Here is a 26,803-nt window from a genome sequence, read left to right on the forward strand (position 1 = left end):
TTGATGAAATTGATGCTTTCCTTCAGAAATTCAATGTGGAATGATTTTTCATTGATGGCACACATAAGTTTTTTACTTGTTTGCAACATGGAACTGTTCACACAGTCAAAAATAGAATCACATTTGGAAACAAATTCTGAAGTTCACATTGCAGAGGAAGGAAGACCACCCATACTCACATATGTACAAATTCCTGAGGCCACAGTGTAACTTAAAACTTGAGTGGCATATTTGACTTTCATTTTGTCAAAATTATTTGGGTGGATGTGTTTGTCCGTTAATTTATGTGCAAGCCTTGTGTGAAGTGAACTGTCTTTGTTATAAAATTGTTCAATATCATTCCACGAAGCAGCAAGGCCATCAAACTTAAAGGTGTATTTCATCAGGTTGTTTCGAACACACTTCATTAGATGAGGGGATCAAACATGAGATGGTAAGTTCTTTTGTTATAAGTAAACCACGGTTTGTCAGGGGTTACTTCCAAACGGTTGGCAGAACTATGAAAATTGGAACCCATGTCGGATATTACCACCACTACATTTAGACCAATTTGCTCCAATTTGTCTAGGGCCTCTTTAAGAACATCTTCCAAAATTTCAGTTGGGCATCCTCCATTGGCAAGCACATAACCAAGAGGCTGTTTCACCTACCAGAAATACTTCTTGTCAATAGAACCATTGCAGTAGTTGCCACCTTGTTTGTTCGGAATCCAGAACCAAAATCTTCTAAACCAAGGACTTTATCTTTGGGAATGCTGTATTGTAGATGGCACTTTAATGAAATTTCATCCATACAAAGAGTGCACAACCTTTCCATTGGATCCATCTGAGAAACTTTCTGCTGTAGAGTATTGACTGTGGCCTGTGATATCCCTGTTTCTGTTGGTACTCTAGATATGTAATTTCGAAGAGAGGTCTTGCTTGGTAAAATAAACAGTTTCGACAACAGCCGATATGCTTTCCCACTTGAATGGTACAAAGAAATTGCCATGGATTTCATTTCAGGTGAATATCGTCTTCCTTTTTTCTTGGCTGTATGTAACTTTATCTGTGTTCTTACAAAATTTGCCAAATGATCAGGCAGTTTCTCGAGAGCATTTTCTAGTACTTGTTGATGTGTTGCCTTGTTCTTCAGTATCTTGTTCAATTTTGTGTTCAATCTTCTGATTTTTTCTTGTTTAGATCTGATCACCATTTTTTGCTTTTTTTTCCTTGGTGTATTGTTGGTGAGGCTAGTGCTGGTTTGACAACAGAAATCTAATGTTCTTGTTCGTGACCAGGGGCATCCCCCCTGGAAAATGTTGAAGCCTAGGGTCCCAGAAATGCGATTTCCAGCGTTTTGGAATAGCTTTACAACAAATTTTCAAAGTGAATGAAATCGCAGTTTTTCATTTTTTTCTTACAAAATATTGAGGACAAACACGCTAAGACCGTTTCGCCCAATGTCAGGGCTCTTCAGCATGCCTAGGAAACACATAGTGCAAAGCAACAATGTGATTCCGGACATGGACAGTCTTTGATTTAGCAGCAACGGCGCATTAAGCAGCCAGTTGCACTGTCTTACATTTCTGCAGCAACGGCGCATTAAGCAGCCAGTTGCACTGTCTTATTTTGCAGCAACGGCGCATTAAGCAGCCAGTTGCACTGTCTTATTTCTGCAGCAACGGCGCATTAAGCAGCCAGTTGCACTGTCTTACATTTTTGCAGCAACGGCGCATTAAGCAGCCAGTTGTGCTGTAAGACATTTCTGCAGCAACGGCGCATTAAGCAGCCAGTTGTGCTGTAAGACATTTCTGCAGCAACGGCGCATTAAGCAGCCAGTTGCACTGTCTTACATTTTTGCAGCAACGGCGCATTAAGCAGCCAGTTGTGCTGTAAGACATTTCTGCAGCAACGGCGCATTAAGCAGCCAGTTGTGCTGTAAGACATTTCTGCAGCAACGGCGCATTAAGCAGCCAGTTGTGCTGTAAGACATTTCTAAAAGTCAGTAATATTTCTACAGTAACGTAGCCATAACACATTAAGCAAATTTCAAACGTGTATTACCCTCAGCAAACTTATTGATCACTCTTTCTATGTCAGGAATAATTTCTGGTTGAATTTGCATTAAAGCCAGGCCATTTAAACGTTCCTCTACCATAGTGCTCCTTTGGTAGGTTTTTAGATTCCTCAGTGCTGAAATTGATCTCTCACATTCACATGAGGTGATTAGTAGTGTACCTAAAATGCGAAGAATAACTTTAATATTTTCAAATCCTGGAAATGTTGCATGCTTCAGTGTTTTGACGATGTTTTCTGGCAAAGGCCCATTGTGCGTTTCCCAGTATAAACGCCATTGCCTTAATTCAGCATCTAAACCAAGGGGGTTGGGCAAGTCATCATGATAGAATTTTGAAACACTTTTAAACTGTTCTTTCCAATCAATTCCTTTGTCCGACAGAGTCATCATTTTGACGGGAACGATAGATAATCCGCGGTACACATTAACACTATCCAAGTTAAACCTAGTTCTCAAAGATGTTTGAAGATGGTCTAATAAAGGAATAGTGATGGTTAGTTTATAATGTTCTTTGAATGATTGACTGGGGGGATTAGATCGCATAGTTTGTCTTCCAGCAATTCGCTTTTTTGTTTCTTGAACGTTGACCTCTTCAGCAAGTTTTAAAGCCTCTTCATACCAAGTGTTATGATAAAAATTAATGCTTTTCCTCATGTTGGCTACATCATTCTTCAAAGTGGTTATCAAATGAAAACCATCCATAACATCAATAGTTTTTCCCTGCAACAATTGCGTGACTGGAGGAGTAGCATCAAGAATATTTCTTGTAATAACTAGCGCAACAATAAAATGAAATTGAGTAACTAATGAAAGTAACTGGGAAGCATCAGCAGCAAGAGAAGGCTTCACCTCGCCGCTTACATTGTTTATCATGTCCTGAAGAGTGTCGATTAAAGGGATAAACAACTGTTGAAACGTGTCAAGACTGTCAACTCGCTCAACCCATCTGGTTTTACAAAGACTTACCAGTTTTGCCTTCTTGGTCTGAACATCTGACTTTTTAACGTGCTCAGCAAAGGGTATGTTGCGTGTCTGTGATATGTTGATAAAATTGGCAGCTTGAGAAACAACAGATAACATGTTATTAATTTCAACGTTAGAAAGAGTGTCACAGACAGACAAATTTAGTCGATTACTGTAACAGTGAGTGTAAAGAGCTTTAGGATTAGTTCTTAAAATGTGGGCTGCTAAACCATTTATATGCCCAGAAACAGCCCCTGCACCATCATAACCTTGTCCCCTGCAATCCATAATGGGTAAGGCAAATTTCTCTAGAGTTTCTAAAATAAGCTTTGAAAGTTGTTGACCACTCAACCCCCATTTGCAATGCAGAAAACACATGAACTCTTCTTTAACATTCATTGAAGAGTCAACAAACCGTAGAACAAGGGACAATTGCTCTTTGTGAGAAGAATCAGCAGCTTCATCTGCAATGATAGAATAATATCTATTTTTTTATCTCGTTTATAATATCTTCTGTTATTACCTGACCAATACAGTTGATGATTTTGTTTTGGCTGGTCTTGGAAATATAACTTTTATTCTTGCCACATTTGAGCAAATGATTTTCCAAAGTTTGATCACCAGCTCTAACTCTAAAATTTAAAGATTCAACAAAATTACCAACATTGCCATTGACTGAATAGCAACCGAAATTGAGTGGGTGAAATTGAGCATCGTCACGATGACCTGGAATGCGAGATAGATCATTGCTCTGGGTGAAATTGAGCATCGTCACGATGACCTCGTAATCCAATGCCAAGCCTTCCACAAAAAAGAACTGTATCAACAATTTGTTTAAGAATTTTCCTATTTTGCTCAATTTCAAGTTTTATGTTAGTATCTAAGATATTTTCAATGGGTTGAGCTACACCTGACATTTGAGACCATATATTATTCAAAATTGGAGAAGTAGATGCATGTAGTCCCATTTTTTCCCCCTTACAATTTCCAGCATGTCGCCTAAATGTACCTACAGCATCATTCCAATGACGAAAAGGTGAACGAAATAGATTGTTTATTTTCGAGCATTTACTGGGGAATTGATGTCCAAAGAGAACACATGATAAGCAATAAGCACCATCTTCTTTTGGTGAATAACACAGCCAGGTAAAATCTTTGAGCCATTCATATTTAAAAGACCTTTTATTGTTCTCACTCAAAGGAGGAAAAGTGTAATTTTCATCAGGTTTAAAAACATTTTTAATAAGCAAACAAATATCAGACATTTTCAAACCTTTAGCTCTTTCGTAGTAGGTAGCTACATCAAAATTGTGACTAAAGTTAGGCTTTACCTGTAAATCTTCAATGGTTTGTTCAGTAACCCTAGTACAAGAAACCTCACTTGTAATGATTTCTGGTTTTTCCATTTTTGAAAAAAACTTACTGATATTCCCAGAAATTTTTTTCAGCTTTTGCTTTTTTTGAAGGCACTGGGCATGTTGGACCAGAAATTGTCCTTTTAGTTTTGCTAGGAAAAAAACTAGAGGGACAAAATGATTAGGTTGGAAACATTGATCTGGTATAACTATCCCTTTATAACAAAACAAAAGATGAATTGCATCGGCTGATTCTTTAAATATTCTTCTGGGACAAACAAGAGAGTTGAATATTGATTTAGGCCTTCTCTCTCCACAATCTGGGTAGTAAGTAAAAATTTTTGTCTCCAACACAGAAGAAAGAGCTAAAATGCATAGAAACGATGACCACTTTTGGTCATGACAATTCAAAAAGGCCTCCTTTTTGACAAGATCAACACCTACAAAACCAGAATCTAGACAGTCTTGAGATACTGTCAAAGGTAAAATATTCTTTGAGGTGTTGTTGAATTCTTTATGCTGTTCAACAATTGAGGAAAATAAAGGATGTTGGCAGTAAAAAGTAGCATTCAAAAACAGCTCAAGTGATGTTAACTGCCTCAAAATATGCAATAAACTGTTATCACCTGCCAAAAGCAATGACACTGAACTGTAGAGACAGTTGCCAGATACTTCTGATCTAAATTGAATAAAAAAGTCGTGTTCCTATAAGTCCTCCAACAAAAATTTAACTAACTGGCCAGGAAATATCTAACATAGCAACGTAGTTACATGTAGAAGATAATTCAAAGTTCAAATATAAATTCACTATTCGCTGAATTTATGCCAATATTTATAATAAAATTAAAAGGCCAAGCCGTAGATCTTTAGTATACACTGCACAAAATGAAATCTGCTTCATTAAAATTTACAGTCAATAGACATAAACTACAACAGTCAATAGACATAAACCACATCTCATAGTCGCATAAATTGATATTAATGGTTTGGATACCTTAAAGCCATGCATACATTTCCTTTGTCCTCGTGTTGCTTACGTACGATTTTGGGGATGTAAATTTCTGCTGAGAACTCTCTGCTCAATGATGTTTCGTCTTTCAAAAGCAATGATAAGAATTCCTCTCTGGACATTTTAGTCGCCCCACAATATTCCTCATTCAAACGCAATTTCAATTCATTCAGAGATTTATCATTCTCTTGCGAAATTGCAGTCTGAACAGCAGCATACATATCAATATTTAACATTGTAGTTTGTAAACGATTTTCCAAATAAATGCAATGAAACAGATTTTACAAACCACGCTATAGTGAATCACAACGTGATGATCTATCTCGCATTCCAGACACCACGCTTGACTATGTTAGCTCAGAAGGCTATCAGTCGAAATCGGTCAAACCAATCACAATAAAACAAAAATTCAAATGAGCCAATTGTAAGATAGCAATTGGACTCCCTTATAGGTCCGGCCACCCCTATTATCGGTCGAGATTATTCCAGACTGTCCACTGATCTGGCCATTGACCAATAAAATAGCGTTTCTGGCGTTCATAGACTCCTTTATAAGTCGAACCAGTCAAGCCACCCCGCTTATCAGTCGGTTATTCCAGGTCAATTAAAATTCAACTGATCTGGTTACCAAGGAGATATTCATTGGATTAGTCATTAGTTTTCAATAATAAATAAAGCTGGATTTTTATCACGAAGTAAATGCAATATTAAAGTAAGAATAATTAATGAATATTTATTTAATATGAATAGGTAATTTTTGAATTTCAAACATCAGTCGTGCGACGGATTTGACATACTCTAGATCCGCCCCTGTTCGTGACAAATTTTCTTGGTGCCCTTTAAATTCACATAAAAACAATTTGTCCTTTTGATTAATTTATTGTATGTAGTGCAAAACTTATACTTTTACTACCGTACTAGTCTTGAGTTACGTTGAAGAATTAATTTTAAATGTATTATTAAATATACCTTGCTTTTCCGTTGTATCGTCAGTTTCCATTAATTCTTGATCGGGGCTATCACAAACACTTTCTTGAACTATTAGCAACAAATTAATTTTATCAACGAACATATTTCTGTTGTTAAAATGTTAACAATTGTGATAAGATTTTAAAAAAAGTGTGTGAAAAACATAAAAACTGAAAACAATCTCCAAGGATGGGTTTTTCTCATTGTCATAAATAAAGCTAAGGCATAATTACGGAGAAACAACTTACAATAAGTAATTTTGAGAAAATGAATGGAAAAAGAGCACGTCGTAAAATGTAGACAGTTTTCAAAAGTTTTTGTATTGTCATATAATTTGAATTTCTCTATCATACCTTCAGTTGCTTTCGATTTTCTTATCAGCTTCTGTCTCTTGGCTGAAAAAAAAGAACACAGCACAAAATTATTATGCTCTAAAGGACTTAAGAAAATAAAAATAATTGAATTACCTTTAGTGGCAATATCGGTGGTTGTCCTTCGTAGAATTCGTCGCTTTTGACCTACAGTTGGTGGTTTGTTTGGAATGTCGAAAATCGTGGGCTTTGCTGCAGGATTTAATCGCCTTTTTTGACTATTAGTAAACATGCAGTCTTCGAAGTGTTTGGAGCATAACTGACAATTCTTGTACAAGTATTCGGTATTTTTATTTCGCAGATCTTCGCGCCTGGAAAGTTGTACCCATTCTTTCGATCTATAGACGTTTTGCGTTATACATTATACAATGAGACGTTATAACGGACGAAATTTACATGTAGTTTCTTTATTAGTTGATTGAAAGCTTAGTTTAGAAACTCACCTTACGCCGTCTTTAGGAAAACGGAAAAAACTCAATTGTAGATGAGATTCTTTGCTGTTAGAACAGTTCATAGCAGAACAAAATGTTCTGCTTCCCCTTTAATTTTACCTTTTCACTCATGACCACAATATTAATTCGAAAACAGTTAAAAATAGCTTTGGAAAATGTACAACTTTATAATCTCGAATCAAAAAGTTGCAGTAGAGATGCACACGTGAGAAAGATCCACAGCAAACTCAATATACAATGCTTTGGGTGATTTGAGAATTGAATAACATTGGAAACTTATTTTGATAAAGACATTTCTGAGTGAAAATTATGTACAAAATAACAGCAATATAATAAATATTATATTTTCTTAATGGTTACAAGGCTAAAAACATGTCTTTGTCATTAAAGATTTACATGGTGCACAAAAATCTTTAACACAATACAATTTAAATTTAGAATGTGTGCATTTCATGCAATAGAATATACAGAATAAAATACAGCAATACAGTACACATATTTACATTTAAAAAATTTAATGACAACTTTATTCAGAGATGGATATGAGAGAGGGGTGTGCAGCCCTCCTAGCTTAAGCTAGATGGGGGTGCAGAAGAAATGCTAATTTCTCTATAAATATTGGTATACTAAACAATTAAGCTGAAGAAATTGTGATCAATGTTTAATAGAGCACCCTTACAAAATCCACCCAATCATAATAAAAACGTAATAGAATTTAACAAAGTTCAACATGCTACTGCAACAAGTAGCCACTAAAATCTAATCCAACATACTAAAACTACATAACACAAGACATTTGCAACATAATCCTCACTTGAGAACTGAATGCCAAAATAACAACTAGAAAAAAATATCAGAAAATCAATCATAACTATTGGTAATAAATCTAATAGAGCACAAATCACAGCAAGGCAAAATTTATTAATAAGGCAAACAGAGTGTATACCTCACTAAAACAACATTTGGTATTTAAAATGCCCAACTATTAACATATTAACATTTCAAAAATGCTTAAAGTGATAAACAAACCCTCCATGGTTTGAAACTGAATGTTGCAAATTATTACCAGTTATAATTCACACACAAGCATCATGAATCATTATTGGATTACTTGGTTAGCTGGTTGATTAACTTGATTTATAGTTTAGCAAGTTGGCAAGTTGCAACGTGAAATATTACAGCGTTGGTACAAGTAAAACTCTGACAAGTTTGTGTTTTAAATAATACATTTATAATAACACCTCAAAAGTTTGAAATTTATAATTCAGAATGGACGAAAACGCAAGAGATTTTACTTCTGGACTTCTATTCACCTAACATACTGACAACTCTATAGCAGTAAAATAAACACCCTACATTGAAACATGTAATTTTTACCAATAAAAAACCTTTACGGACTTGCCAGCAATTAAATAATGGTCTCTCACCTTATTTCTTTCACGTTTTGTCACAAAATTCCATGATCTTCCAAAATAGTTTGCGTTTTAGGCGATTATTATCCCAAAATCGCACTTTTCCAATACTATTTTATAGTACGCCAGCGTCAAGTTACTGGCCAGAGTAATGGCGGACCTAACGCATGCGCACAGAAAATATGCCACGAGTTTCACCTGCGAGTAGCCCTTCTATATATTCTCTATTCTATGCCTTCGTCAGAATGTAAGAATATATTATTTACAAAGATTTTGTAGACGTTTGGAGCGTCTGATTGGTTGGTTAGTAGTTGAGTTGATATTATTGGATGGTATAAGATGCGTTGTCATGGTTTCGGGTGTATGGATTGCGTTAATGAAATTCGAGTGTTTTATTTTAGTCGTTGTGTTATTAGTTTGTTGTTTTGGTTTTGTCTTTAGTTGTGAATAGATGATGGGGATGTCAATATGTCTGTTTATTGTGTTGTTGTCTTTGCTGTACCATGCCTCTTTGAATTCTCGTGCGTGTTTTGTCTGTGCGCGTCCAAGAAGTTGTGTTTTTGTCCAGTCAAATGTGTGGTTGGTATCGTGGGTATGTTCTGCTGCTAGTGATTTTGGGTCGCGTCGTTTGATGGCATTCTTGTGTTCAGTGAGTCTTGTTTCAATTTTCTTGGATGTTTGTCCTATGTACTGTTTGGGGCAATCTTTACATGGTATCATGTAGATCGCGTTGGTTGTGTCAAATGTCGTTGTTTGGTCTTTATGTTTAGTGAAGTATGATTTGAGTTTGTGTGTTGGTTTATGTGCGATGTTCTGGTAAAGTGGTTAAGCTGAATTTATCGTTATTCTTAAGAGAACTCATTTCTTCTAACATCGCTGCTTTCCAGTGCTTAGCATCGGCGGAGTTCATAGCCTCAGCATATGATTGGGGAAATCCGCTGATCTTATAACAATAATCATTATACATTAAAGGTGGCTCATTCTCACTTTGAATACTTTTGGCATGGTCACTCAGGTAGTCTGGCGCTTTTTTAACTCGTTGCGGGTATCTTAAATTGTTTTCTAATCGTGAACTATTATTTGATTCTTCACATGCTACAATCTCACTCTCACCTTTACTTACATCAATCTCCTCATTTGCATCATGTACATTCGGATTTTTTTTCATGCATTGGTTCAGACTCCCTTGTACTGCCCTTGCTTTCAACTGGCAATCCCAAATCTTCTATCTCAGTTGTCTGTGTTTGACGCTCACAAACATTCTTCTGGATGAACTTCACAATTCTATAACTTAAAACCTTATTGCTTTTTGGGAAATACACTGAGTACGCTGGATTATCGTTGTCAAATCCAACAAAAATTCCTTTTGAACACATAGGATCTAATTTTGCTTGCAGTGCTCATAAGCAAAACATTCACTACCGAATACCCTCATGTTAGCTAAGTTTGGTTTACGACCTGTAAGAGCAAAATACGGTGTCTGATTTAAGCGGTTATTCAAACATCTATTCCTTATATATGCAGCTGCCTTAACTGCATATGGCCAAAGCATCTTATTCAATTTTGATTCTGTGAGTAAGCACCTACCCATATCAAATAGTGTCCTCCAATGGCGCTCCGCAGTGCCATTTTGATGAGGCGAGTGAGGGGCAGAGGTTTCATGCTTGATACCGTTACTACGCATCAATGTTTTGAAGTCACTGGAGATAAATTCACCACCATTGTCGGATCTCATTCTCGTAATGTTTCCATATGGGGCAGAGTCAGAAAGGAATTTCTTTGTTGCTTCAGTAGTGTCACACTTTTTCTTAAGAAAATACACGAAAACAGCCCCTGAATTATCATCTGTAAGGGATATAGCGTATTTGAATCCTTCATTTGAAGCAGGATCTATAGGACCAGCAAGATCGGTGTGTATAAGTTCCAAAGGGTTTTTTGATCGAATGTCAGGATTTCTGTTTCTACTTTGAGTCATCTTTCCCAGAAGACAAGTTCCACAATCTGGTTTGGCAGTTCTGCTACCACTGATCTTCATAGCATCAACGACATGTTGCAACTTCCATATGTCCTCATAGTTACAATGTCCTAGTATGTCGTGCCAGCTCTTTAGGTCACAAGTGTAGTTTACAGAATCTCCATTTTCGTGGTCTTTGTTAGTTATAGTGGGTAAATAATAAAGTTTACCACGTTTCTCTATATTAAACTTTGTGCCATCAGTGCTCTTTAATTCTGCTGACTGTGGGTGGAATTCAACACTTGCTCCTTTCTCGGTTGCAGCTTGCACAGAAAATATATCTTGTGGATAGGAAGGTATGTACAGTGCTTTCTTCAAAGATACAGCTGTACATTTCCCTGTGGAATCAATTATGTGTATGCTTACATTACCCCTCTTTAGTGCCACATTGTTTGACTTTGTGCCATCTGCCAACTGAATGTAATGTGAATTGGGTTTGAATGCATCGTCGAAGCTTGTAAACTTGGACTCGTCAGTGATAATGTGGGATGTTGCTCCACAATCAACCAATAACATATCTTGAAATCTCTTATCTTTGGCATTTTCTTCTACTTTAACTTGGAATGCAAAGGAATGCTCTTCATCAAAATTTGATGTCAGTTTTACCTCATCTTTTGTCTTTTCTTTCATTCTCTTCTTTCGACATATACTTTCATCATGGGTTGAACTTTGACATGTTTTGCACCACATCTTTTTCGGTTTTTCTTTGTTTGAGCACTGTCTAGCGAAATGTCCCGGTTTTCCACATGAGTAACACTTTTTCTTCTCTTTTCCGTGATTATCATGATTGAATTTCTTGGTATCAAACTTGAAGATCGAATCTTCGCCACGATGATCGTCTCGGGCTCATCCACTTTCTTCAAAACTACGTAACGCTTGCTTAAATTCACTAAATGATTGTTTAGTCTCGCTATGGGTAACAAACACAGAGAAAGGTTTGAACGATTCTGGAAGTCCCTTTAGTACCATGGCTATCAATAATCCATCGCTCACAATTTCATCCGCATTCTTTAAGGCTGTTGCAGCTGTCTCAGCTCGTATTAAATAATCGGTGACAGTTTCATTTGCTGATTTCATCAAAGATGTTAATTGTGTGTACAGTGATATAATTCTTGGTTTGCTCGTCCCCGCGTAATGTCCTTTTAATATTTTTAAAGCTTTTCTACCATCATCGACGGCATCTCTCATAATTAACGATAGACTTTTATCATCAAGAAACTGGATCAACTCGGCAAATGCCTCTGCATTTTTATCTCTGTCTATATCTTCGTCTTCGTCGGCAGTAATTACTTTGTGCAACTTTTGTAAACGCATATATCCGAGGAATTTAATCTCCCATTGCTCATATTTTTGTTCATCTCCATCAAAAAATAGTCGCCCATACCTTCCAAGAACTTCTTTCCTGGGCCCATAACCTGTTGACGGTGCGTCCCTTGACATGAGGGAGGATCTCTCTTTTCTCTCGGGCAGTCAGTCGGTACGACTAGGACTTTTTATGGTTTGGGTTTGCTTTTGATGGCCGATCTCCAAGCCGCTCTTTTTTGCTTGCGGCCGTCTTCCAGTTGTTAGGTGGGATCTGTCTCACTTTCATGTGTCGTTTTACGACGTCTTTGTATCTGAGTCTGGGTATTCCTTGGTTTCTCTTCCCTTCGCATAGTTGTGAGAACAGCAGTTGTCTTGGGAGTCTTTCCTGATCCATCCTGTGTACATGCCCCAGCCAACGAAGGTTTCTTTCTATCAGAATATCTGCCATTGAGGGGAGGTTAGCACGTTTTAGGATTTCAACATTCGTGATCTTGTCCTGCCATTTGATGCTCATGATATCTCTCAGCTGTCTCATCATAAAAGCATGTAGTTTCTATACCTGAGTTCTGTAGATGGTCCAGGTTTCTGCTCCATAAAGGAGGGTTGATAACACCACAGCTCTGTAGACTTTGCATTTTATCCTGATTGTCACATGCCTATTGTTCCACAGTCTTTCCTGGAGCTTGCCAAATGCTGTAATTGCCTTCCCAATCCTGGCCTTCAGCTCTTTCTCTATTTTTGAAGAGCTGGAAACAGTGCTTCCAAGATATGTGACGTCCGTGGCTTGGACAAGCGAGATTTGATCGATGGTGATGTCTTGTGGCTCAGGAGGGGGATTGTGAAGTTTGATCGGCTGATACAAGCACTCTGTTTTCTTTATGTTTATCTTAAGGCTGAACTGGGTAGCAGCCTTTGAGAATATGTCAACAAGCAACTGTATGTCCGATGCAGTTTGAGCCACCAGAGCACTGTCGTCCGCAAACAGCATCTCTCTGACGAGGTGTTTTGTTGTTCGTGATTTTGCCTTCAAGTGAGGATAATTACACGGATTAAATAGAACAACAGTTTAATACACGCCATGTTACAGAGTAGTGGAAGAGAAGCACATGAAATAACTAATCAGAATTTACATAGTAGTCCAAGAAGTTTGAGATCAGACTCCAACAAGCTGAACATCTTTTAAACTATTTGTCTAGTAAAAAAAATAAATGACAATCGAACGTAATCATTTGTATATTTTCTGAGAAGTAATACAATAATACATGTTGTTGCAATATATATTATCTTGACCACACGGGATTTCAACATTTTCATTAATGTACTTAAAGAATTGCTTTGCTTGTTCTTCTGCATCATTGAAGGCTTAATGAATTTCAGGTGGTCTTTTAGAACATTTGCATTCAATGGTACTTCAGTGTATGCCAGATTTTCTGAAACTGTTGAGGGACTTTCCCAACAAAATCCAATACATTTAAAAATTTTAGCCCTTCCAAGAGTTAGTTAATAGCAGTTCCACGTTTCCACATTGTTTTTGAATGCTCAAACGCAATGCGGATTGGCTGAATTTATGTGAAAACAATTGAAAAAAGTTGTAGCCATTCTGAATACATGCGAAAACAGTAGACATACTTTACTGAGATACTTTGAAGTGTCAGAACAATATCCTGTTATCATCCAGTTAAGTCATATGAAAGAGCATTAGGGCATGTAAGACTAATGTACAGTTTGAAACACTTTATAAGAACACTTTATACGGTGGCCGGTACGGTTCACCAGAAAAATAATTTAAAAAACATAACAAAGAATAAGAAAACACCTCTCAAAATCATACTACACATTTAAAAATATTCACTACACATTTCAAAATACTCACTTCACATTCGTCCCAGTCTTACCCGCGTTTGTGCAGTCACCTATAATCACATTTGAGAACTATGTCATCCAACATTCTGTTCATTCATAGTTTTATTTTTTAACTTTGTCCAATGTTTTGCTCGTCTTGTTTTAACGAACTTCTTGAAACTTACAATTTTGCCCGTTTTGTAGCTGGCAAGTGAACGATAACGAAGAAGAAAGCTGTAAAAAGGAACAACATATCATCGAATTTTACTTTCATTCCTGATACGAATACAAAAAAATTTTGTGCTTCTTGGAAAAATATCATGGAATTAGTATTGCACTTTCAACACTAAAGCGACCGCTGCAAGAATATGGTCTGAACAGAAAAACAGCTAATGACGTTATCGAAATAGCTAAAGTAATACAACTTGAGTTGGATGGTCCAAGTTGTGTATCAGGCTATATAAGCATGTGGCATACCCTACGACTTAAGCATGGATTGAGCGCACCTAGAGTTATGTTTCAAAGGATTTTAAAAACACTTGATCCAGGCGGAACTGAACAACAGAAGTAACATCGGCTAAAGAAGCGGGAGTACAAGTCTACTGTGCCAAACGTATGTTGGCACGTAGACGGTTATGATAAATTGAAACCATTTGGTTTTCCGATCCATGGAGGTACAGATGGTTATAGCAGACGTCTTTTATGGTTAAAAGTTTCGAAGTCAAACAACAATCCAGCTGTGATTGCAAAGTTTTACCTTGAATGTGTCTAGGAGTTGGAGGTTGTCCTAGACTCTTAAGAACAGATCCTGGAACTGAAAATGGGACAATCGCAGCAATTCAGTGCTGCCTTAGAGCACATGATGAGGATGAATTGGCTAGTGAAAAGGCTCACCGATATGGCTCCTCCACAGGCAATCAGCGCGTTGAATGCTGGTGGTCTCATCTAAAAAGGTCTCGTAACTCTTGGTGGATAAATCTTTTCAAAGATCTACGAGACAGGAGAATATTACTGAATGGAAATGTATATCACATGCAATGCGCTTGAATTTGCTTCCATGAAGTCATTCAGCATGACTTGGATTTTGTCAGATTACACTGGAATACCCATCAAATCCGACCATTATTTATTCCTTCAGAACTTGCAGGGACTGTCGATCAATTGCAGCCTGTCCATAAAAACCAGTTGAATGAAGTCATTTCCTTATATGAAGTTGAAACTTGTTGCAATGCTTGAACTACGTATCACCACGAATATTTTGATTACGTGTGTAATCTTCGAGGTTTGTCAGCTCCAAATGACTGGCGTGAAGCTCTTAATTTCTTTCATTATTTGGTAACGTTAGCAGAATAAATTGATACTTAAAAAGCACAGTTATATTTGGGTAAAATTATTCAGTTTTTTTCTCAAATATGTCATAGGTTATAACACACATTTTAACACACAAACTTGGAAAGACTAAAAAATAAATTGTTGCTTTCATTTTAAAGATACATCGACATGTAAAAAATATGAAATAACAGTATGCAAAAACCATTTGCACAATAATACAGTATAATGTAATTTTCTAATTACATCACTTGCAAAATGAGTCTTTATCTTTGTATGCTCTAAATATTATCAACAAACATAAATTTTATAACTTCGTATATAAAATTGTTCTAAAAACAATTAAAAAAGCTAACATTAGTAACTAAACAACATTTGACTCATGTCCGTGCGCTTATGATTATAAATGTAATACGATGTTACATTCATTTCATTGTCAAAACTATCTGAAAGACTGTCACACTTTTCCAAAACCTGGAGACTCAGCCAAACAGGATGTGAACTCAATTTTGAAACTGTCATAGTTCAAAGGAATGTCATTCACTGGCAGGCAAAGAGTGTTAGAACAAGTATGAACATGCAGATTTCTTCATGCATAAATGACCATAAGTGTAAAAGCTTCTTTGTTGTAGCAAAAGAATGTCATGGTTGAAGCTTTTTCTGTTACCCTCACCAACAAACATGCAGGATTTAGATTCGTTTCTCGGCCCGCCTTCGTCAACCGCAGGTTCACCTACGAACTGAACTTTGATCATGCTGTTTAGATCCTCATTTGAGCACTTCCTTATTTTGAATTTAGAATCTTCTCACACATTTCTCCTTCTTACCTGAAAAAAGGTTGTGAATTTTTTGAATTAAATACGTTGTCCACAGGCTCAGAATACAAATAAAAGCATGAAAGGTTAACTTTAAACAAGTTAATATCTTAAATTTCATTTTAAATTTGGTAGCCTGACAACAACCCTAACCCCTTACTTCTTCCCCACTTTTCCCTACTTGCACGGAAATAGTCTTTATTTTTTCACTCTAATGTGACACACTCTTGAATAATGCCAAGGCAGAAAAAATGAATTTTGAAGATTGGTATAAATAACAATGTTTAATCGATCACCAAAACATTCTTCAATCTTGTTTTAATCAACAACTAATGGGTTTTTAGTGATGTAAAAATGCAAAGCTAGCTCAAAAGGGGATAACAAAATTTTTAAATGTGACAAAATAGTTCTGAGTTGAGTTTCTCCATATTTCACTCCTCTTACAAGAGAATTCTTAAAAGAATTTCAATTACTTCATTTAAAAAACAATGAACTTGATGAAGATGGAAGCAATTCACACATGTTAGATAAGCACTACTGCACACAATAAATGGGTTTTTGAACATATTTCAACCTAAACTTTCAATTGCATAATGATGTATTAAAGAAGAAACTGTCATATTAAATTTTAAGACATAATTAACTTTCTATCACAATTAATATTCATATCTGAGACTATTCTGGTCAAATAAAATTCATGCATTGATTTAACACATTAAAGCTCAACATCTTGCGATAAAAATTATCAAATAAGGTTCAATAAACGGGCATACAATATTTTAATAAGTTAAATGAATTGGGTACACGGTGAAAAACATACCTTGATCCTAATAGTTGAATCAATTGTTATCTTATCTTTTGAAACTTTCTTGATAATGCTAGAAAGAGACTTCTCAGTAGTTATGCTTTCTTGCCTTTCCTCAGGTTTTGTAACCTCCTTGTTACCAGGTAGAGATGCTTCATTATCTTGAAAATCTATATCATCATCAATGTTATTACAGAATCCAAATGAAGCATACACTCGATGTGGAATTGTGTCCTGATTTCGTAGTTCAAGAATATAAGCTACAGCCACTTCAAAATCATTGTCACTGTTATGCAAAGCCTCTAGTATAATTTGATCATTTATTTGTGGAAACATTTCTCTTAAAGTACCATAAGTCAAACTGTTTAATTTTTGACCCCCATGCTGATTATCATATATTGGTATAGGTGGTGACTTCATTGCTAGCATATCATGACTGTATGTTATAGGCACATTTCACCATTACTATGGTTTTTGGTTACTGTTGAAGATTTTTCAACATCCTCAATATTGTTACTGCTACTGACATCATCCTTCAAATACTGTTCATCATTCTCTAGGATGGGTACTGACTTATTTTCACGACCACTATGGTTGTTGTTTAACTTGGAAGACTGTTCTTTACTTACTTCAACATCATCTGTGTGATCACTGCTACTGTTATCATCTCTCAAGCATCCTTTTAACTTTGATAGAGAATAGTCAATGTCAGGGCAAAGGAAGAAATTAATTCTGTGATATGGCTTTTTACATTCTTCCTTGTATTTATGCAAAACAAAATCTTCCTCACTCTCTTTTAGCTTTGCTACTTTTGATGTATATGAGTATAGGCATCACATACTTCTTCATAGGCTTAATTATATTTTCTGAATGTGCTATATTTTTGTTTAGAGCTGCCTATAATAAGCTTTCATCATTAGCAGATTTTTGTATAGATAGAACTAAAGATTTCCCACGCTGAATCTTTAATTCTTTACCATCATAAAGCATAATTCCGACATTTATCCGAACAGTTTCATTAAGATCTCCATGAGTGCTTTTTGCCCTTTTTGCTTTTCCTTTATAGCCACTACCACTTGTCGATGTTCTGAAGTGCTTCGCTCTTTCATCATCTTTTCTTTTTTTAAATAATTGAAAGTAACCGGAACACGTTCCTTTTCATGAAGCCCTTTTTCTGATAAACCTTGCAGTCCAGATAGTTTGATTTTTTTTGCCACAATTTGCACAAAAAGCATACGATTCGAGCAACTACTTTCCACAAAACGGACAAAACATGCTTCTTCCTGTGTGGGTTGGGTAATGCTATAACCCGGGCGATGATCGGGGACGCGCCTATTAAATTCCTGGTCAGCGGCAAAAGCCTTGACATAATAATCGCTATAAGTACAATATGTTTTTTGTATAAAATTTCATAACACAAATCAACACAAAGTATACAGCACAGCGCCCACATTGGCTTTTACAAAATATGCAGTCTTTTTTATAACGAATGTTACTGCAAACGCGCAGTGTGAAGTATATTATTCTTTGTTATTGAGCTTGCTGGTAATATGTTTTATAAGATATTGATGATGCTCAAAAGTATTCTAATCCTAATTATTCTGCTCAAAACCTGTCGTCATTTTTATAACAAATGTTGCTTCAAACGCGCATTGTGACGTTAGATTTACGTATGAGATTAAATCTAGAAGCTACTACTTAGATCATAGGAAATGGCCTATCCTCAATGCCTATACTCATTATGCTGAATATTCGCGCACTTTTCATTCTTACGTATATGTACTTGCTTTTTTCAAGTGCTTTATCGGTCTCGCCTTAACTGCACCTAGATAGCCTATCCTTAATTTATATGTTCAATATTCGCGCACTTTTCATTCTTACGTATAGGTACTTGCGTTTTTCAAGTGCTTTATAGGTCTCGCCTTAACTCCACCTAGCTAAGAAAAAATATAAAAACCTCGCATCAAAAGTGAAAAAAATAGTGGGCACATTACTGGCTCGTGGAATGAAATTCATATAAAGACGTATAAGCGTTCGAGTGTTTGCTCTGGCTCATTATTAAAGTGGTTATATCACGAATTTTAGCCCCCCTTTTTTATGAGCTTAATTGAAAATTTGGATTATTTGAAGAACTATGACATGTCGCTGGACTTAAACAGATAAATATAAGTTGTTTAATTTTGCCTCCAAAGTTGGGTACTATTTGCGAATTTTTTACGACGCCATATTGATACTTGTGACGTAGATAGTTGAACACGTCTGTTTCCGTCAATATAATATTATATTATAGAAGGTGATTTTGTTGCCGTTTTTCTTGTCTTAAAAACAAATAATGACAGTATTTTCAATAAAATATTAAAAAACAAGTTGTCCGGAAAGTATGGCCTCAAATCAGTGCTCAGATAATTCGAATTCGATGTCTGAATGCGTATCTGATTCGAGCTCGGAATCCGTGGGTTATGTCGAGCATTTAAACGACTTCGCATATGACGATGAACCGCTAGCAGGAGATGGTGATGAAGTGCATACTCCAGATGATCCCGATGGAATTCTCCCTGCGACATTAGAACAACGAAGTGATGGCGTAATTCCACTTGGTGAATGGTAAGTTGTTGTTTTCTCCTGTTTGTAATATACATAACGTTACTTTATAAACCAGAATGCTCCCACGTTTCAGGTGTAATTGTCAATGCTGTCATACCGATTTGTTAGAAGGCGCATTAGAGTACAGATGCTGTAAGGAAATTGGACCAGCTTTGCAGAAAATGACATTCGATGGCAGCATTGAGAAAATATCATGCATAACACAGCATGCCAAATTTGGGCCTTTAGTTCATGAGGCTGTCCTTGAAAACGTCGGGCCACTATTGAGAGATAGGAATGGACGTGCTTATCGCCGCCAAGCATCACAATCATTAAATATGTAAGATTGTAATTGTATGAGAAACAATGTTATAATCAACATTGTTTCATCAACAATAATTAGTCCAACCTTTTATTTACTTCAGGTACTTGAGAGCTGTGGCATACAGATGGTTGATGCGATGGTTTTGTGGGTCTATGGGATGGGAGAATACTGGCCTTTACCTGCTTGTGTTTACCACTTTATTCGGAAAGCATATCCAAGTGGTAACACAACAGGTTACATACCATCAGAGGGGCGATGATGGAATAGTCTTCTAACTTGTGCACTGTAGAGACTGTTGACCTTCTTTGCTGAGTTTGGAATGGTCAGGAAATATGCCTAGATGAAAACCAAATAGGAGATACATGGATGCACTATATAAGTTGACATGCAGTTTAATGGTTTGAAACAAGAGTAAACAATAAAAACAAATTGGTGCAACTACTGAGAGGTTAAGCTGAAAGAATTAAATGAAAGAATATCTTTTCTTCAATGTCAATCTGGGAAAAAAGACAAAAGAAAAAATATATGGAATTAAATCATAGCATAAATGTAAAAATGGAAAATAGCAAGCCGTTCAAATGGCGAATCGTTTGCTTCCCCAGTGCGTACTTAAACATGCTCAGCTTCATCACTAGTAGATGGTACTTCCTCATTGAGAGAACATGTTTCCTTCAGCGATGGCTTATGGAGAGTATGTCGAATAATCTACAAAACTTATATCGAATTTACATATGACAAAAAATTAACATAAACAAGCGTAAACTTACTTGTCTTCGCTTTCGATCGGTTATTTCGTCCTGTAATGGTTCAGGAATCCCAGCCACGTCAATGGTTGGGATAGCATCTTTCTTCATCCTTCTTTTGAGCTTGACTTACACGCTCAAATTAAGGTCAAAACAATAATCTTCAAAATGCGCAGAACACAGACACGAGGTAGAGGAAGCCTCAAAACCCGGTCTATGTTTACGCACAAAATTTACCCATTTTCTATGTCTTTGCGGCTCTGTTTCTTTTTTAGGAAACAGATGCATCGACATTCCTTCGGTTTTTGAATCATTGGCGCAACTAATTTGATTAGGTCCGCCAGCAACACAGCGTTTTCCTCCGCGTTTCTTATTAAGATTACTAGTAGAATACGCCATGTTGATATATGTGTTCAACTTTCTACGTCACAAGTCATTAGCATACCGATCAAAAAGTTCGCAAAAAAAATGCTGAAAATCGTGACTTTGAACGTCCGTAAAATCACTTTCACCAATCCAATTTCAATTATAATTGCAGATTTGAAATCACTGAAACAAGGTCTTTCAATTTAGCTAATAAAAAAGGGGGGCTAAAATTCGTGATATAACCACTTTAAACATTTCAACAGACTAAAATATATTAAGGAACAAATTTCGTGTTTCATACTCAGTATATGGCGCAGACAATTCTTCAGCGTGAATCTGCAGAATGCTCAAATAAACAAGTAAACTTCCTTAGAGAAACTCGCAAGTGTGCAAATTCTGGAAAATTACTGCACAGGATACATTGATGGAACGGTGGAGCAAATGGAAGAACTTCTTGAACAGTTTCAGGTCTCGTAGTTTGTTTTCAATTGTTGCACCATACTGCAAACAATTTGTAACATATTCCGAAAAACATCATCATGTTAACTCAAAATTTCAGTTAATAGCAAGAAACAAAATCTAAAAGCAATATTTTGACATTATTTCATAGTCATTATAAAGCTAATATAGCTAAGTTTACAAGATCATGTTTTTTGAAGTATGTTTTATAATTTATTTCTTCAAATTGTCGGCTTGAAAAGGTTTTTGTAATTGTTGAACAGTTAACTTTCAAAGGCCGTAATACGTAAACCTTGATAAATTGATTTCACGCGTTAATATATTTGAAAAGTGAAAGAGGTTTTTGAATTTAGGTAATTGATTCTATCTCGTTTGTGAAAGCTGACAACCACTCAAAAACAAGGGGCAATAAACGTTTTTCACTTACAGGTAATCAACTCAACCGCATCAAGCATCTTACCCCAAATTAAAGCGAGAAAACACCAAGAAATTTTCAACCGACGCATAAACTGGGCAGCCAAGCCTGCTACATTCCCCCCCCCCCTTCTTTAATATTGCACGACCAATTAACATTTTATAGTCGCAAAGACATTCCATTATGGAGTTAGAAGAATCGAATCTAACAGTCATTTCTATCTATATTAGCAAAAAACTCATTAGGAAAAAACCGTTCAATGACTCGCCAATTATTTTGCTATCTCTTTTAAATACATTTTATTATCTAACACATCTGCATAGCTTAGCATAATAAGAATGTTTTACTTGAAGACAAACAAAATGCTGAAAAAACATATCATTTATTTTTCTAGCACCGCCAGTGTTTGAAAGCAAGAAGGGAAATATTCCAATTGAGTTTTTGGAAATCCGTTTTTGATTGTGAGCAACGAAACAAGACATTGTTTACATGGGAGCGCGAAAGTATGTATTCTTCGTTAAGATATTTAAGATTTATTTGTGCACAATTTGTCTTGACACCACACTGTTTTATTTTAACAAACTTCTCAGGACAGCAGAGGCACTCGCAGACACGACGTAAAAAGTGACCATGATTATGAAGAAAAGGGACGGATTCGATTACAGAACAGTAGAAAACTGGATTGTCCAGCACAAGTGCAAATAAGACAAGTCAGAGTATTTCTCGACTACTACATCGATCGAGAACAATTTACATCAGAAAACAGCTTGGTTATGGCAAAACGGAGAGTATTTAGAGAGATTAAGGAAAAAATGGATAACGATTCCTCCTCACAGCTTCGCGCCAGCAGTCGATTTTAACTAAAAATACCTCTTAGTAGTGCTCATTCAAGTCACGCCATTGGTGCCACGGCAACAGTTGGGCAGCGAATGGATTACCGACTGGTCACGAAAGTTTATAGTTTGGTAAAACGCAATGTAATTAAAACCTCAGAAGTCAAAAGGTGTCTTGATCAATACGTTGAAGAGACTTTATTTCCACAAGACGGACAAAAGGCTACACCGCGCAGGACAAATAAACGGTACTATCCAAATAAAAAGGATATTCGAAACCACGTAGCAAAAGCAATAGAGTCCCTTAAGGACTGCAAAGACGAACAAGAGTCCCTGCGCAGGAAGGTAGAAACCTGGAAACAGAATTCTCCAAGCAGCAAGTTTTTCTACCGCACAAGAGATAACGCTTCCAGAAACGATATTCCTCCAAAGGACGATAAAAAGTTTTTGTTTGTGCATCAAGAGCATTGGCAACAACGAATGTTGATTCGTTATGGCGGACAATTGTGTCTCATGGACACCACATACAAAACAACAAAGTACGCAATACCGCTTTTCTTTGTGTGCGTTCATTCAAACGTTGGCTACAAAGTTGTGGCTGAATTTATGTGCCAGACAGAGACCGAAGAAGCCATAGAAGAGGCTCTGGCTATTATAAAAGGATGGAATCCAGTATGGAACCCAAAATATTTTATGGTGGATTACTCATTAGCAGAAATAGGCGCGATAGAAAAAAGTTTTCCCGATGTACAGGTTTATGTTTGCGACTTTCACAGGTTGCAAGCGCTAAAACGGTGGGCTTCAGCAAGCAAGAATGGATTGTCATATGAACAGCAACAACACTTCCTTCTGCAAATGAAAAGATTGCTAATGTCAGTACCAAACAGGAGTACGACAAGGCAGTAAAAGATTTTCGAGAGTCCAAAGTGTATAAAGAATGCAGCAAGATGAGAGAATATGTTGACCGTACGTGGTTTTCTTGCGCTGTCAGATGGGCACACGCTTTTCGAAAACAGCAAGTCACCAACATTGTTAATACTAACAATGGCGTTGAGGCTCAAAACAGAGTCTTTAAATACGAATACTTACCCCAAAGTATTGACAAATCTGTGTATGGTATTGCGGTGATGTTGGTTGAATCTTTCATTCCCGATGTTCTTCAGCACTATTTGGATGCAAACCTGCGACTGAGCAGCGCCTACTGCAAGTACAACCCATCAATCCCAGAATACTTGCACAACAGACCTCCACACTTTTTGAAATGTTGCCTTAAAAATCGATACGCTTCAGCCATTTTCAAACAGGACGACATAAATCCGGTTAATTTAAAGAAGGGCACGTTCAATGTCAAGAGCGAGAGCAATGTTGGAAAGAAATATTTTACAGACTTCCGAGAACCAAGTTGTACCTGCAACATATGGCACACTACCCATTTCCCTTGCAAACATTTTTTCGCAGTTTTTTCTTTCTATGACGAGTGGGATTTCGAAAGTCTTCCAGAACACTACCGAAATAGCGTTTTCTTCACTCTCGACAATGAACCTCTTGGATTGCCACAAGATACTACGCCAGAAGAACTTGAGGAAGCCAATGCGTCATCATGGAGCACCATCAAAAGAGACGTTGTTTTGCAAGAATCGTTGTCTTCTGATAACAAAAAATATATCCACGACATACCCCACGAAGAAACAGTTAAGTTTGAAACTACTTCAAACAAAAGTTCCAAAAGGCTCAGAAAGATCTTGCAAGAACAACTGGGCCAAATACACAGTATGACCTTCCTGATCGACAACGAGACCACTCTACAAGAAGCAGTGCAAAAAGCTGAAAGCTTGAAACAGTTTTTTGAACAAAACTTTCCCACAGAAAATGGTTTGCCTCTTCGATTGAGTCCTGTGAAAAAAAAATTAAAGGTTACCGAGACAAAATACCATCAAATCTTTCATAAGGCCCTACCTCCCAGACGACGCAAGACAAAAAAATCTACACCATTTACAATAGATCTTACTAATGTGGGCGATGAAATGGCACAAGTAAGACAAGTTATTGAATTGCTTTCTTGTCATTTCTTAAAAAAGCTTCTCTCAAATTATTACTTTTATGTTTAAAAAATTTCTTATCCGTCCGAAAAGAGTAAAAAGACAAAAGCACTTATCTTACTTTCCAATATCTTATTAAAGTATTGTTTCAAAAGTAATTTTCACCAGCCATTAGATATACGATACGAAGGGCATCACCAAATTGTGGGTTTTTGTCTTCTAAATCGCACTCATTTTTGCCATACTCAAAAACAACGTTTGAAAAAGTTGTTCGTAATTCTTTAGATTACATCTCGTCACGAGTATTTTCTGAAAGTAGTCTTTTTATTTCCATAGGTGTCCACTAATGTGCAAAACCAGGAGAATGAAAAAAGAAATTCAAGCAGGTACAAACATATAGCAATAGAGAAATATTGAATGGAGAAAAATTTTCCAAAAATATTTGTGCAATGATGAGAGGGGGGTAGTAACATTTCAGTGTAGTATTTATATTTACTATGTAGTAATTATTTAATATGAGTGAGGACTATACCATTACACATAGTCCACTTTTCTTTTCCTAAATGGCAACTGTAGTGTTGACGTCTCAGCTGAGCACAAGGCAAATCCACTGGATCCCTTACTGAATGCCTCTCTAAATGGAATTAAGTTAGGTGATCAAATGCTAGAATTTGGACCAAACAAAGTGACTCTTCAGGATTTATGGACCCTCATTCCACCAAATGAGATGACTAAATATGCTGCCACACTAATTGAAAATAAAACTGTGGCACCTGGATGGCTTAGTGATACAGTAAGTCAAGTGATTAAACACTCTACAGCTTACATATGATTATCATGCATCAGAGACAAATGATGAAATGGTAATTGAGCCTGATTGTTATAGGTTATCAACGCTTTCTTATGGAAACTTTCATGTGAATATCCTGGTGTCCTACCAGCAGAATCATATGTATGTCAGTTGGTGCAACGAGGATCTAGTACACGTCGACTGTGGGCAGATCAAAATTTCATGGCAATTGACACAATAATATTTCCTCTCAATATGTCTGGGAGCCATTGGACACTTTTGGTAAATACAATATGGATGCAACATAGCTAAGACAAGGCAACAAATTTTTATTATTTTCAATATTGTCACTTTTAAAGGTAATCGACAAACAAAAAGAGATGGTATACTACCTTGATCCTATGGAAGGTCATGTAGAAGAAGTTATCAGTGAAGCAACAAGAGTTGAACTTTCACAGTTTATCAAAAGCATTTGGTAAGTATACATACATTACTTCCTTGACAAATACCAGTATTTGAAATTCCAATTCAATGAATCACTTCAATGTCTTGAATACACACAGCAACATTGATATAGTGCAGTTGATAATATAATCCCTTTGTTTATAAAGTGCCCTTGTTGATCTAAAAAGTGGGTGGAACACATCAACTTGGTCTATTATTCAGCCTTCACACTATGTGCAAGAGGATGGGTTTAACTGTGGAATAATTATTTGCCTGGTAGTTGTTTTGACATTATGTTCTAAGAAATAACAATTTAAAAAAAATCTCTTTTATTTTTATCATTTCAGTTTGCTGAATATCTGAGTCAAAATCTTGACATAAATTCAAAGTTTGACATGAGAAAAGTGAGGCAGCACGTGACTTCAATGATTATGGGTTCTTGCTATGATGACATTTATGAGTAATAACAAAAAAATTATATTTTTTTAAATATTTTAATAAAAGGGGCAAATTATAGATTTTATTTAATTGACAAAAACATTAAACTAGACAAAAACATAAAACTAGACAAAAACATTAAAGTCGTGATTTATTTGTTGGAATTATCCATAAAATCAATCTGACATTTGTAATGTTATAAATTGTGTGCTTGTTTACTATACCATAAGTAAAATGTGTAAAATTTATTTTATTAGGAGAAATAGTTTGGTATGCAAGATTTGCAAGATAGATGATGGTGAAGACTGGTTGGGATGTGATTCATGTGGGCAGTACTTTCATGCAAGTTGTTTGAATGTTGACTTTGGACAAACTCTGACAGAGTACTTTGCTTGCCCATAATCAGACATGACAATCGTATAATAATACAAAACATAAATTGTAAGATTTAAAAGTGCCGAATAAAAAAGACTTACCGATTAGAATACTTTTGAGCATCATCAATATCTTATAGAACATATTACAAGCAAGCTCAATAACAAAGAATAACATACTTCACAATGCGCGTTTGCAGTAACATTCGTTATAAAAAAGACCGCATATTTTGTAAAAGCCAATGTGGGCGCTGTGCTCTATACTTTGTGTTGATTTGTGTTATGAAATTTTATA

General features: G+C 36.2%; 2 protein-coding genes and 4 long non-coding RNA genes across 11 annotated transcripts; 3 read left to right on the forward strand and 3 right to left on the reverse strand.

Annotated features, from left to right (window-relative positions):
• Window positions 1-433: 433 nt before the first annotated feature.
• LOC124458024 lies at window positions 434-7,102 on the reverse strand. The gene is made up of 5 exons (XM_047008139.1): window positions 6,822-7,102; window positions 6,708-6,749; window positions 6,355-6,423; window positions 6,207-6,222; window positions 434-1,276 (listed from the first exon to the last, which is right to left on the reverse strand). Exons 1-5 carry the CDS (start codon window positions 6,955-6,957, stop codon window positions 643-645), a joined length of 897 nt encoding a protein of 298 aa, XP_046864095.1. The 5' UTR covers window positions 6,958-7,102; the 3' UTR covers window positions 434-642.
• A 387-nt stretch (window positions 7,103-7,489) lies between these two features.
• On the reverse strand, window positions 7,490-9,782 carry LOC124457674. The gene is made up of 3 exons (XR_006952722.1): window positions 9,772-9,782; window positions 8,605-8,699; window positions 7,490-8,017 (listed from the first exon to the last, which is right to left on the reverse strand). It is a non-coding gene; the product is annotated as an uncharacterized LOC124457674 (long non-coding RNA).
• An 11,312-nt stretch (window positions 9,783-21,094) lies between these two features.
• LOC124457762 lies at window positions 21,095-22,033 on the forward strand. The gene is made up of 3 exons (XR_006952780.1): window positions 21,095-21,184; window positions 21,529-21,604; window positions 21,985-22,033. It is a non-coding gene; the product is annotated as an uncharacterized LOC124457762 (long non-coding RNA).
• On the forward strand, window positions 22,029-22,231 carry LOC124457760. The gene is made up of 2 exons (XR_006952772.1): window positions 22,029-22,093; window positions 22,181-22,231. It is a non-coding gene; the product is annotated as an uncharacterized LOC124457760 (long non-coding RNA).
• A 375-nt stretch (window positions 22,232-22,606) lies between these two features.
• On the reverse strand, window positions 22,607-26,772 carry LOC124457761. Of its 6 annotated transcripts, none has more exons than XR_006952778.1 (4): window positions 26,611-26,772; window positions 25,645-25,876; window positions 23,513-25,096; window positions 22,607-23,272 (listed from the first exon to the last, which is right to left on the reverse strand). It is a non-coding gene; the product is annotated as an uncharacterized LOC124457761 (long non-coding RNA). The 6 variants fall into 6 exon arrangements; XR_006952779.1 differs by having other exon boundaries at window positions 23,513-25,560; XR_006952774.1 differs by having other exon boundaries at window positions 23,513-24,316; window positions 24,995-25,876.
• Window positions 22,904-26,619, forward strand: LOC124457759. The gene is given in 9 exon segments (XM_047007938.1): window positions 22,904-23,282; window positions 23,285-24,456; window positions 24,799-24,848; window positions 25,039-25,255; window positions 25,349-25,534; window positions 25,612-25,727; window positions 25,864-25,972; window positions 26,044-26,156; window positions 26,392-26,619. Coding segments are annotated over 9 exon segments (2,487 nt in total). The 3' UTR covers window positions 26,537-26,619.
• Window positions 26,773-26,803: the final 31 nt, after the last annotated feature.

This window comes from Xenia sp. Carnegie-2017, unplaced genomic scaffold, assembly GCF_021976095.1.
Source record: "Xenia sp. Carnegie-2017 unplaced genomic scaffold, XeniaSp_v1 HiC_scaffold_6, whole genome shotgun sequence".
Lineage (NCBI taxonomy): Eukaryota > Metazoa > Cnidaria > Anthozoa > Malacalcyonacea > Xeniidae > Xenia > Xenia sp. Carnegie-2017.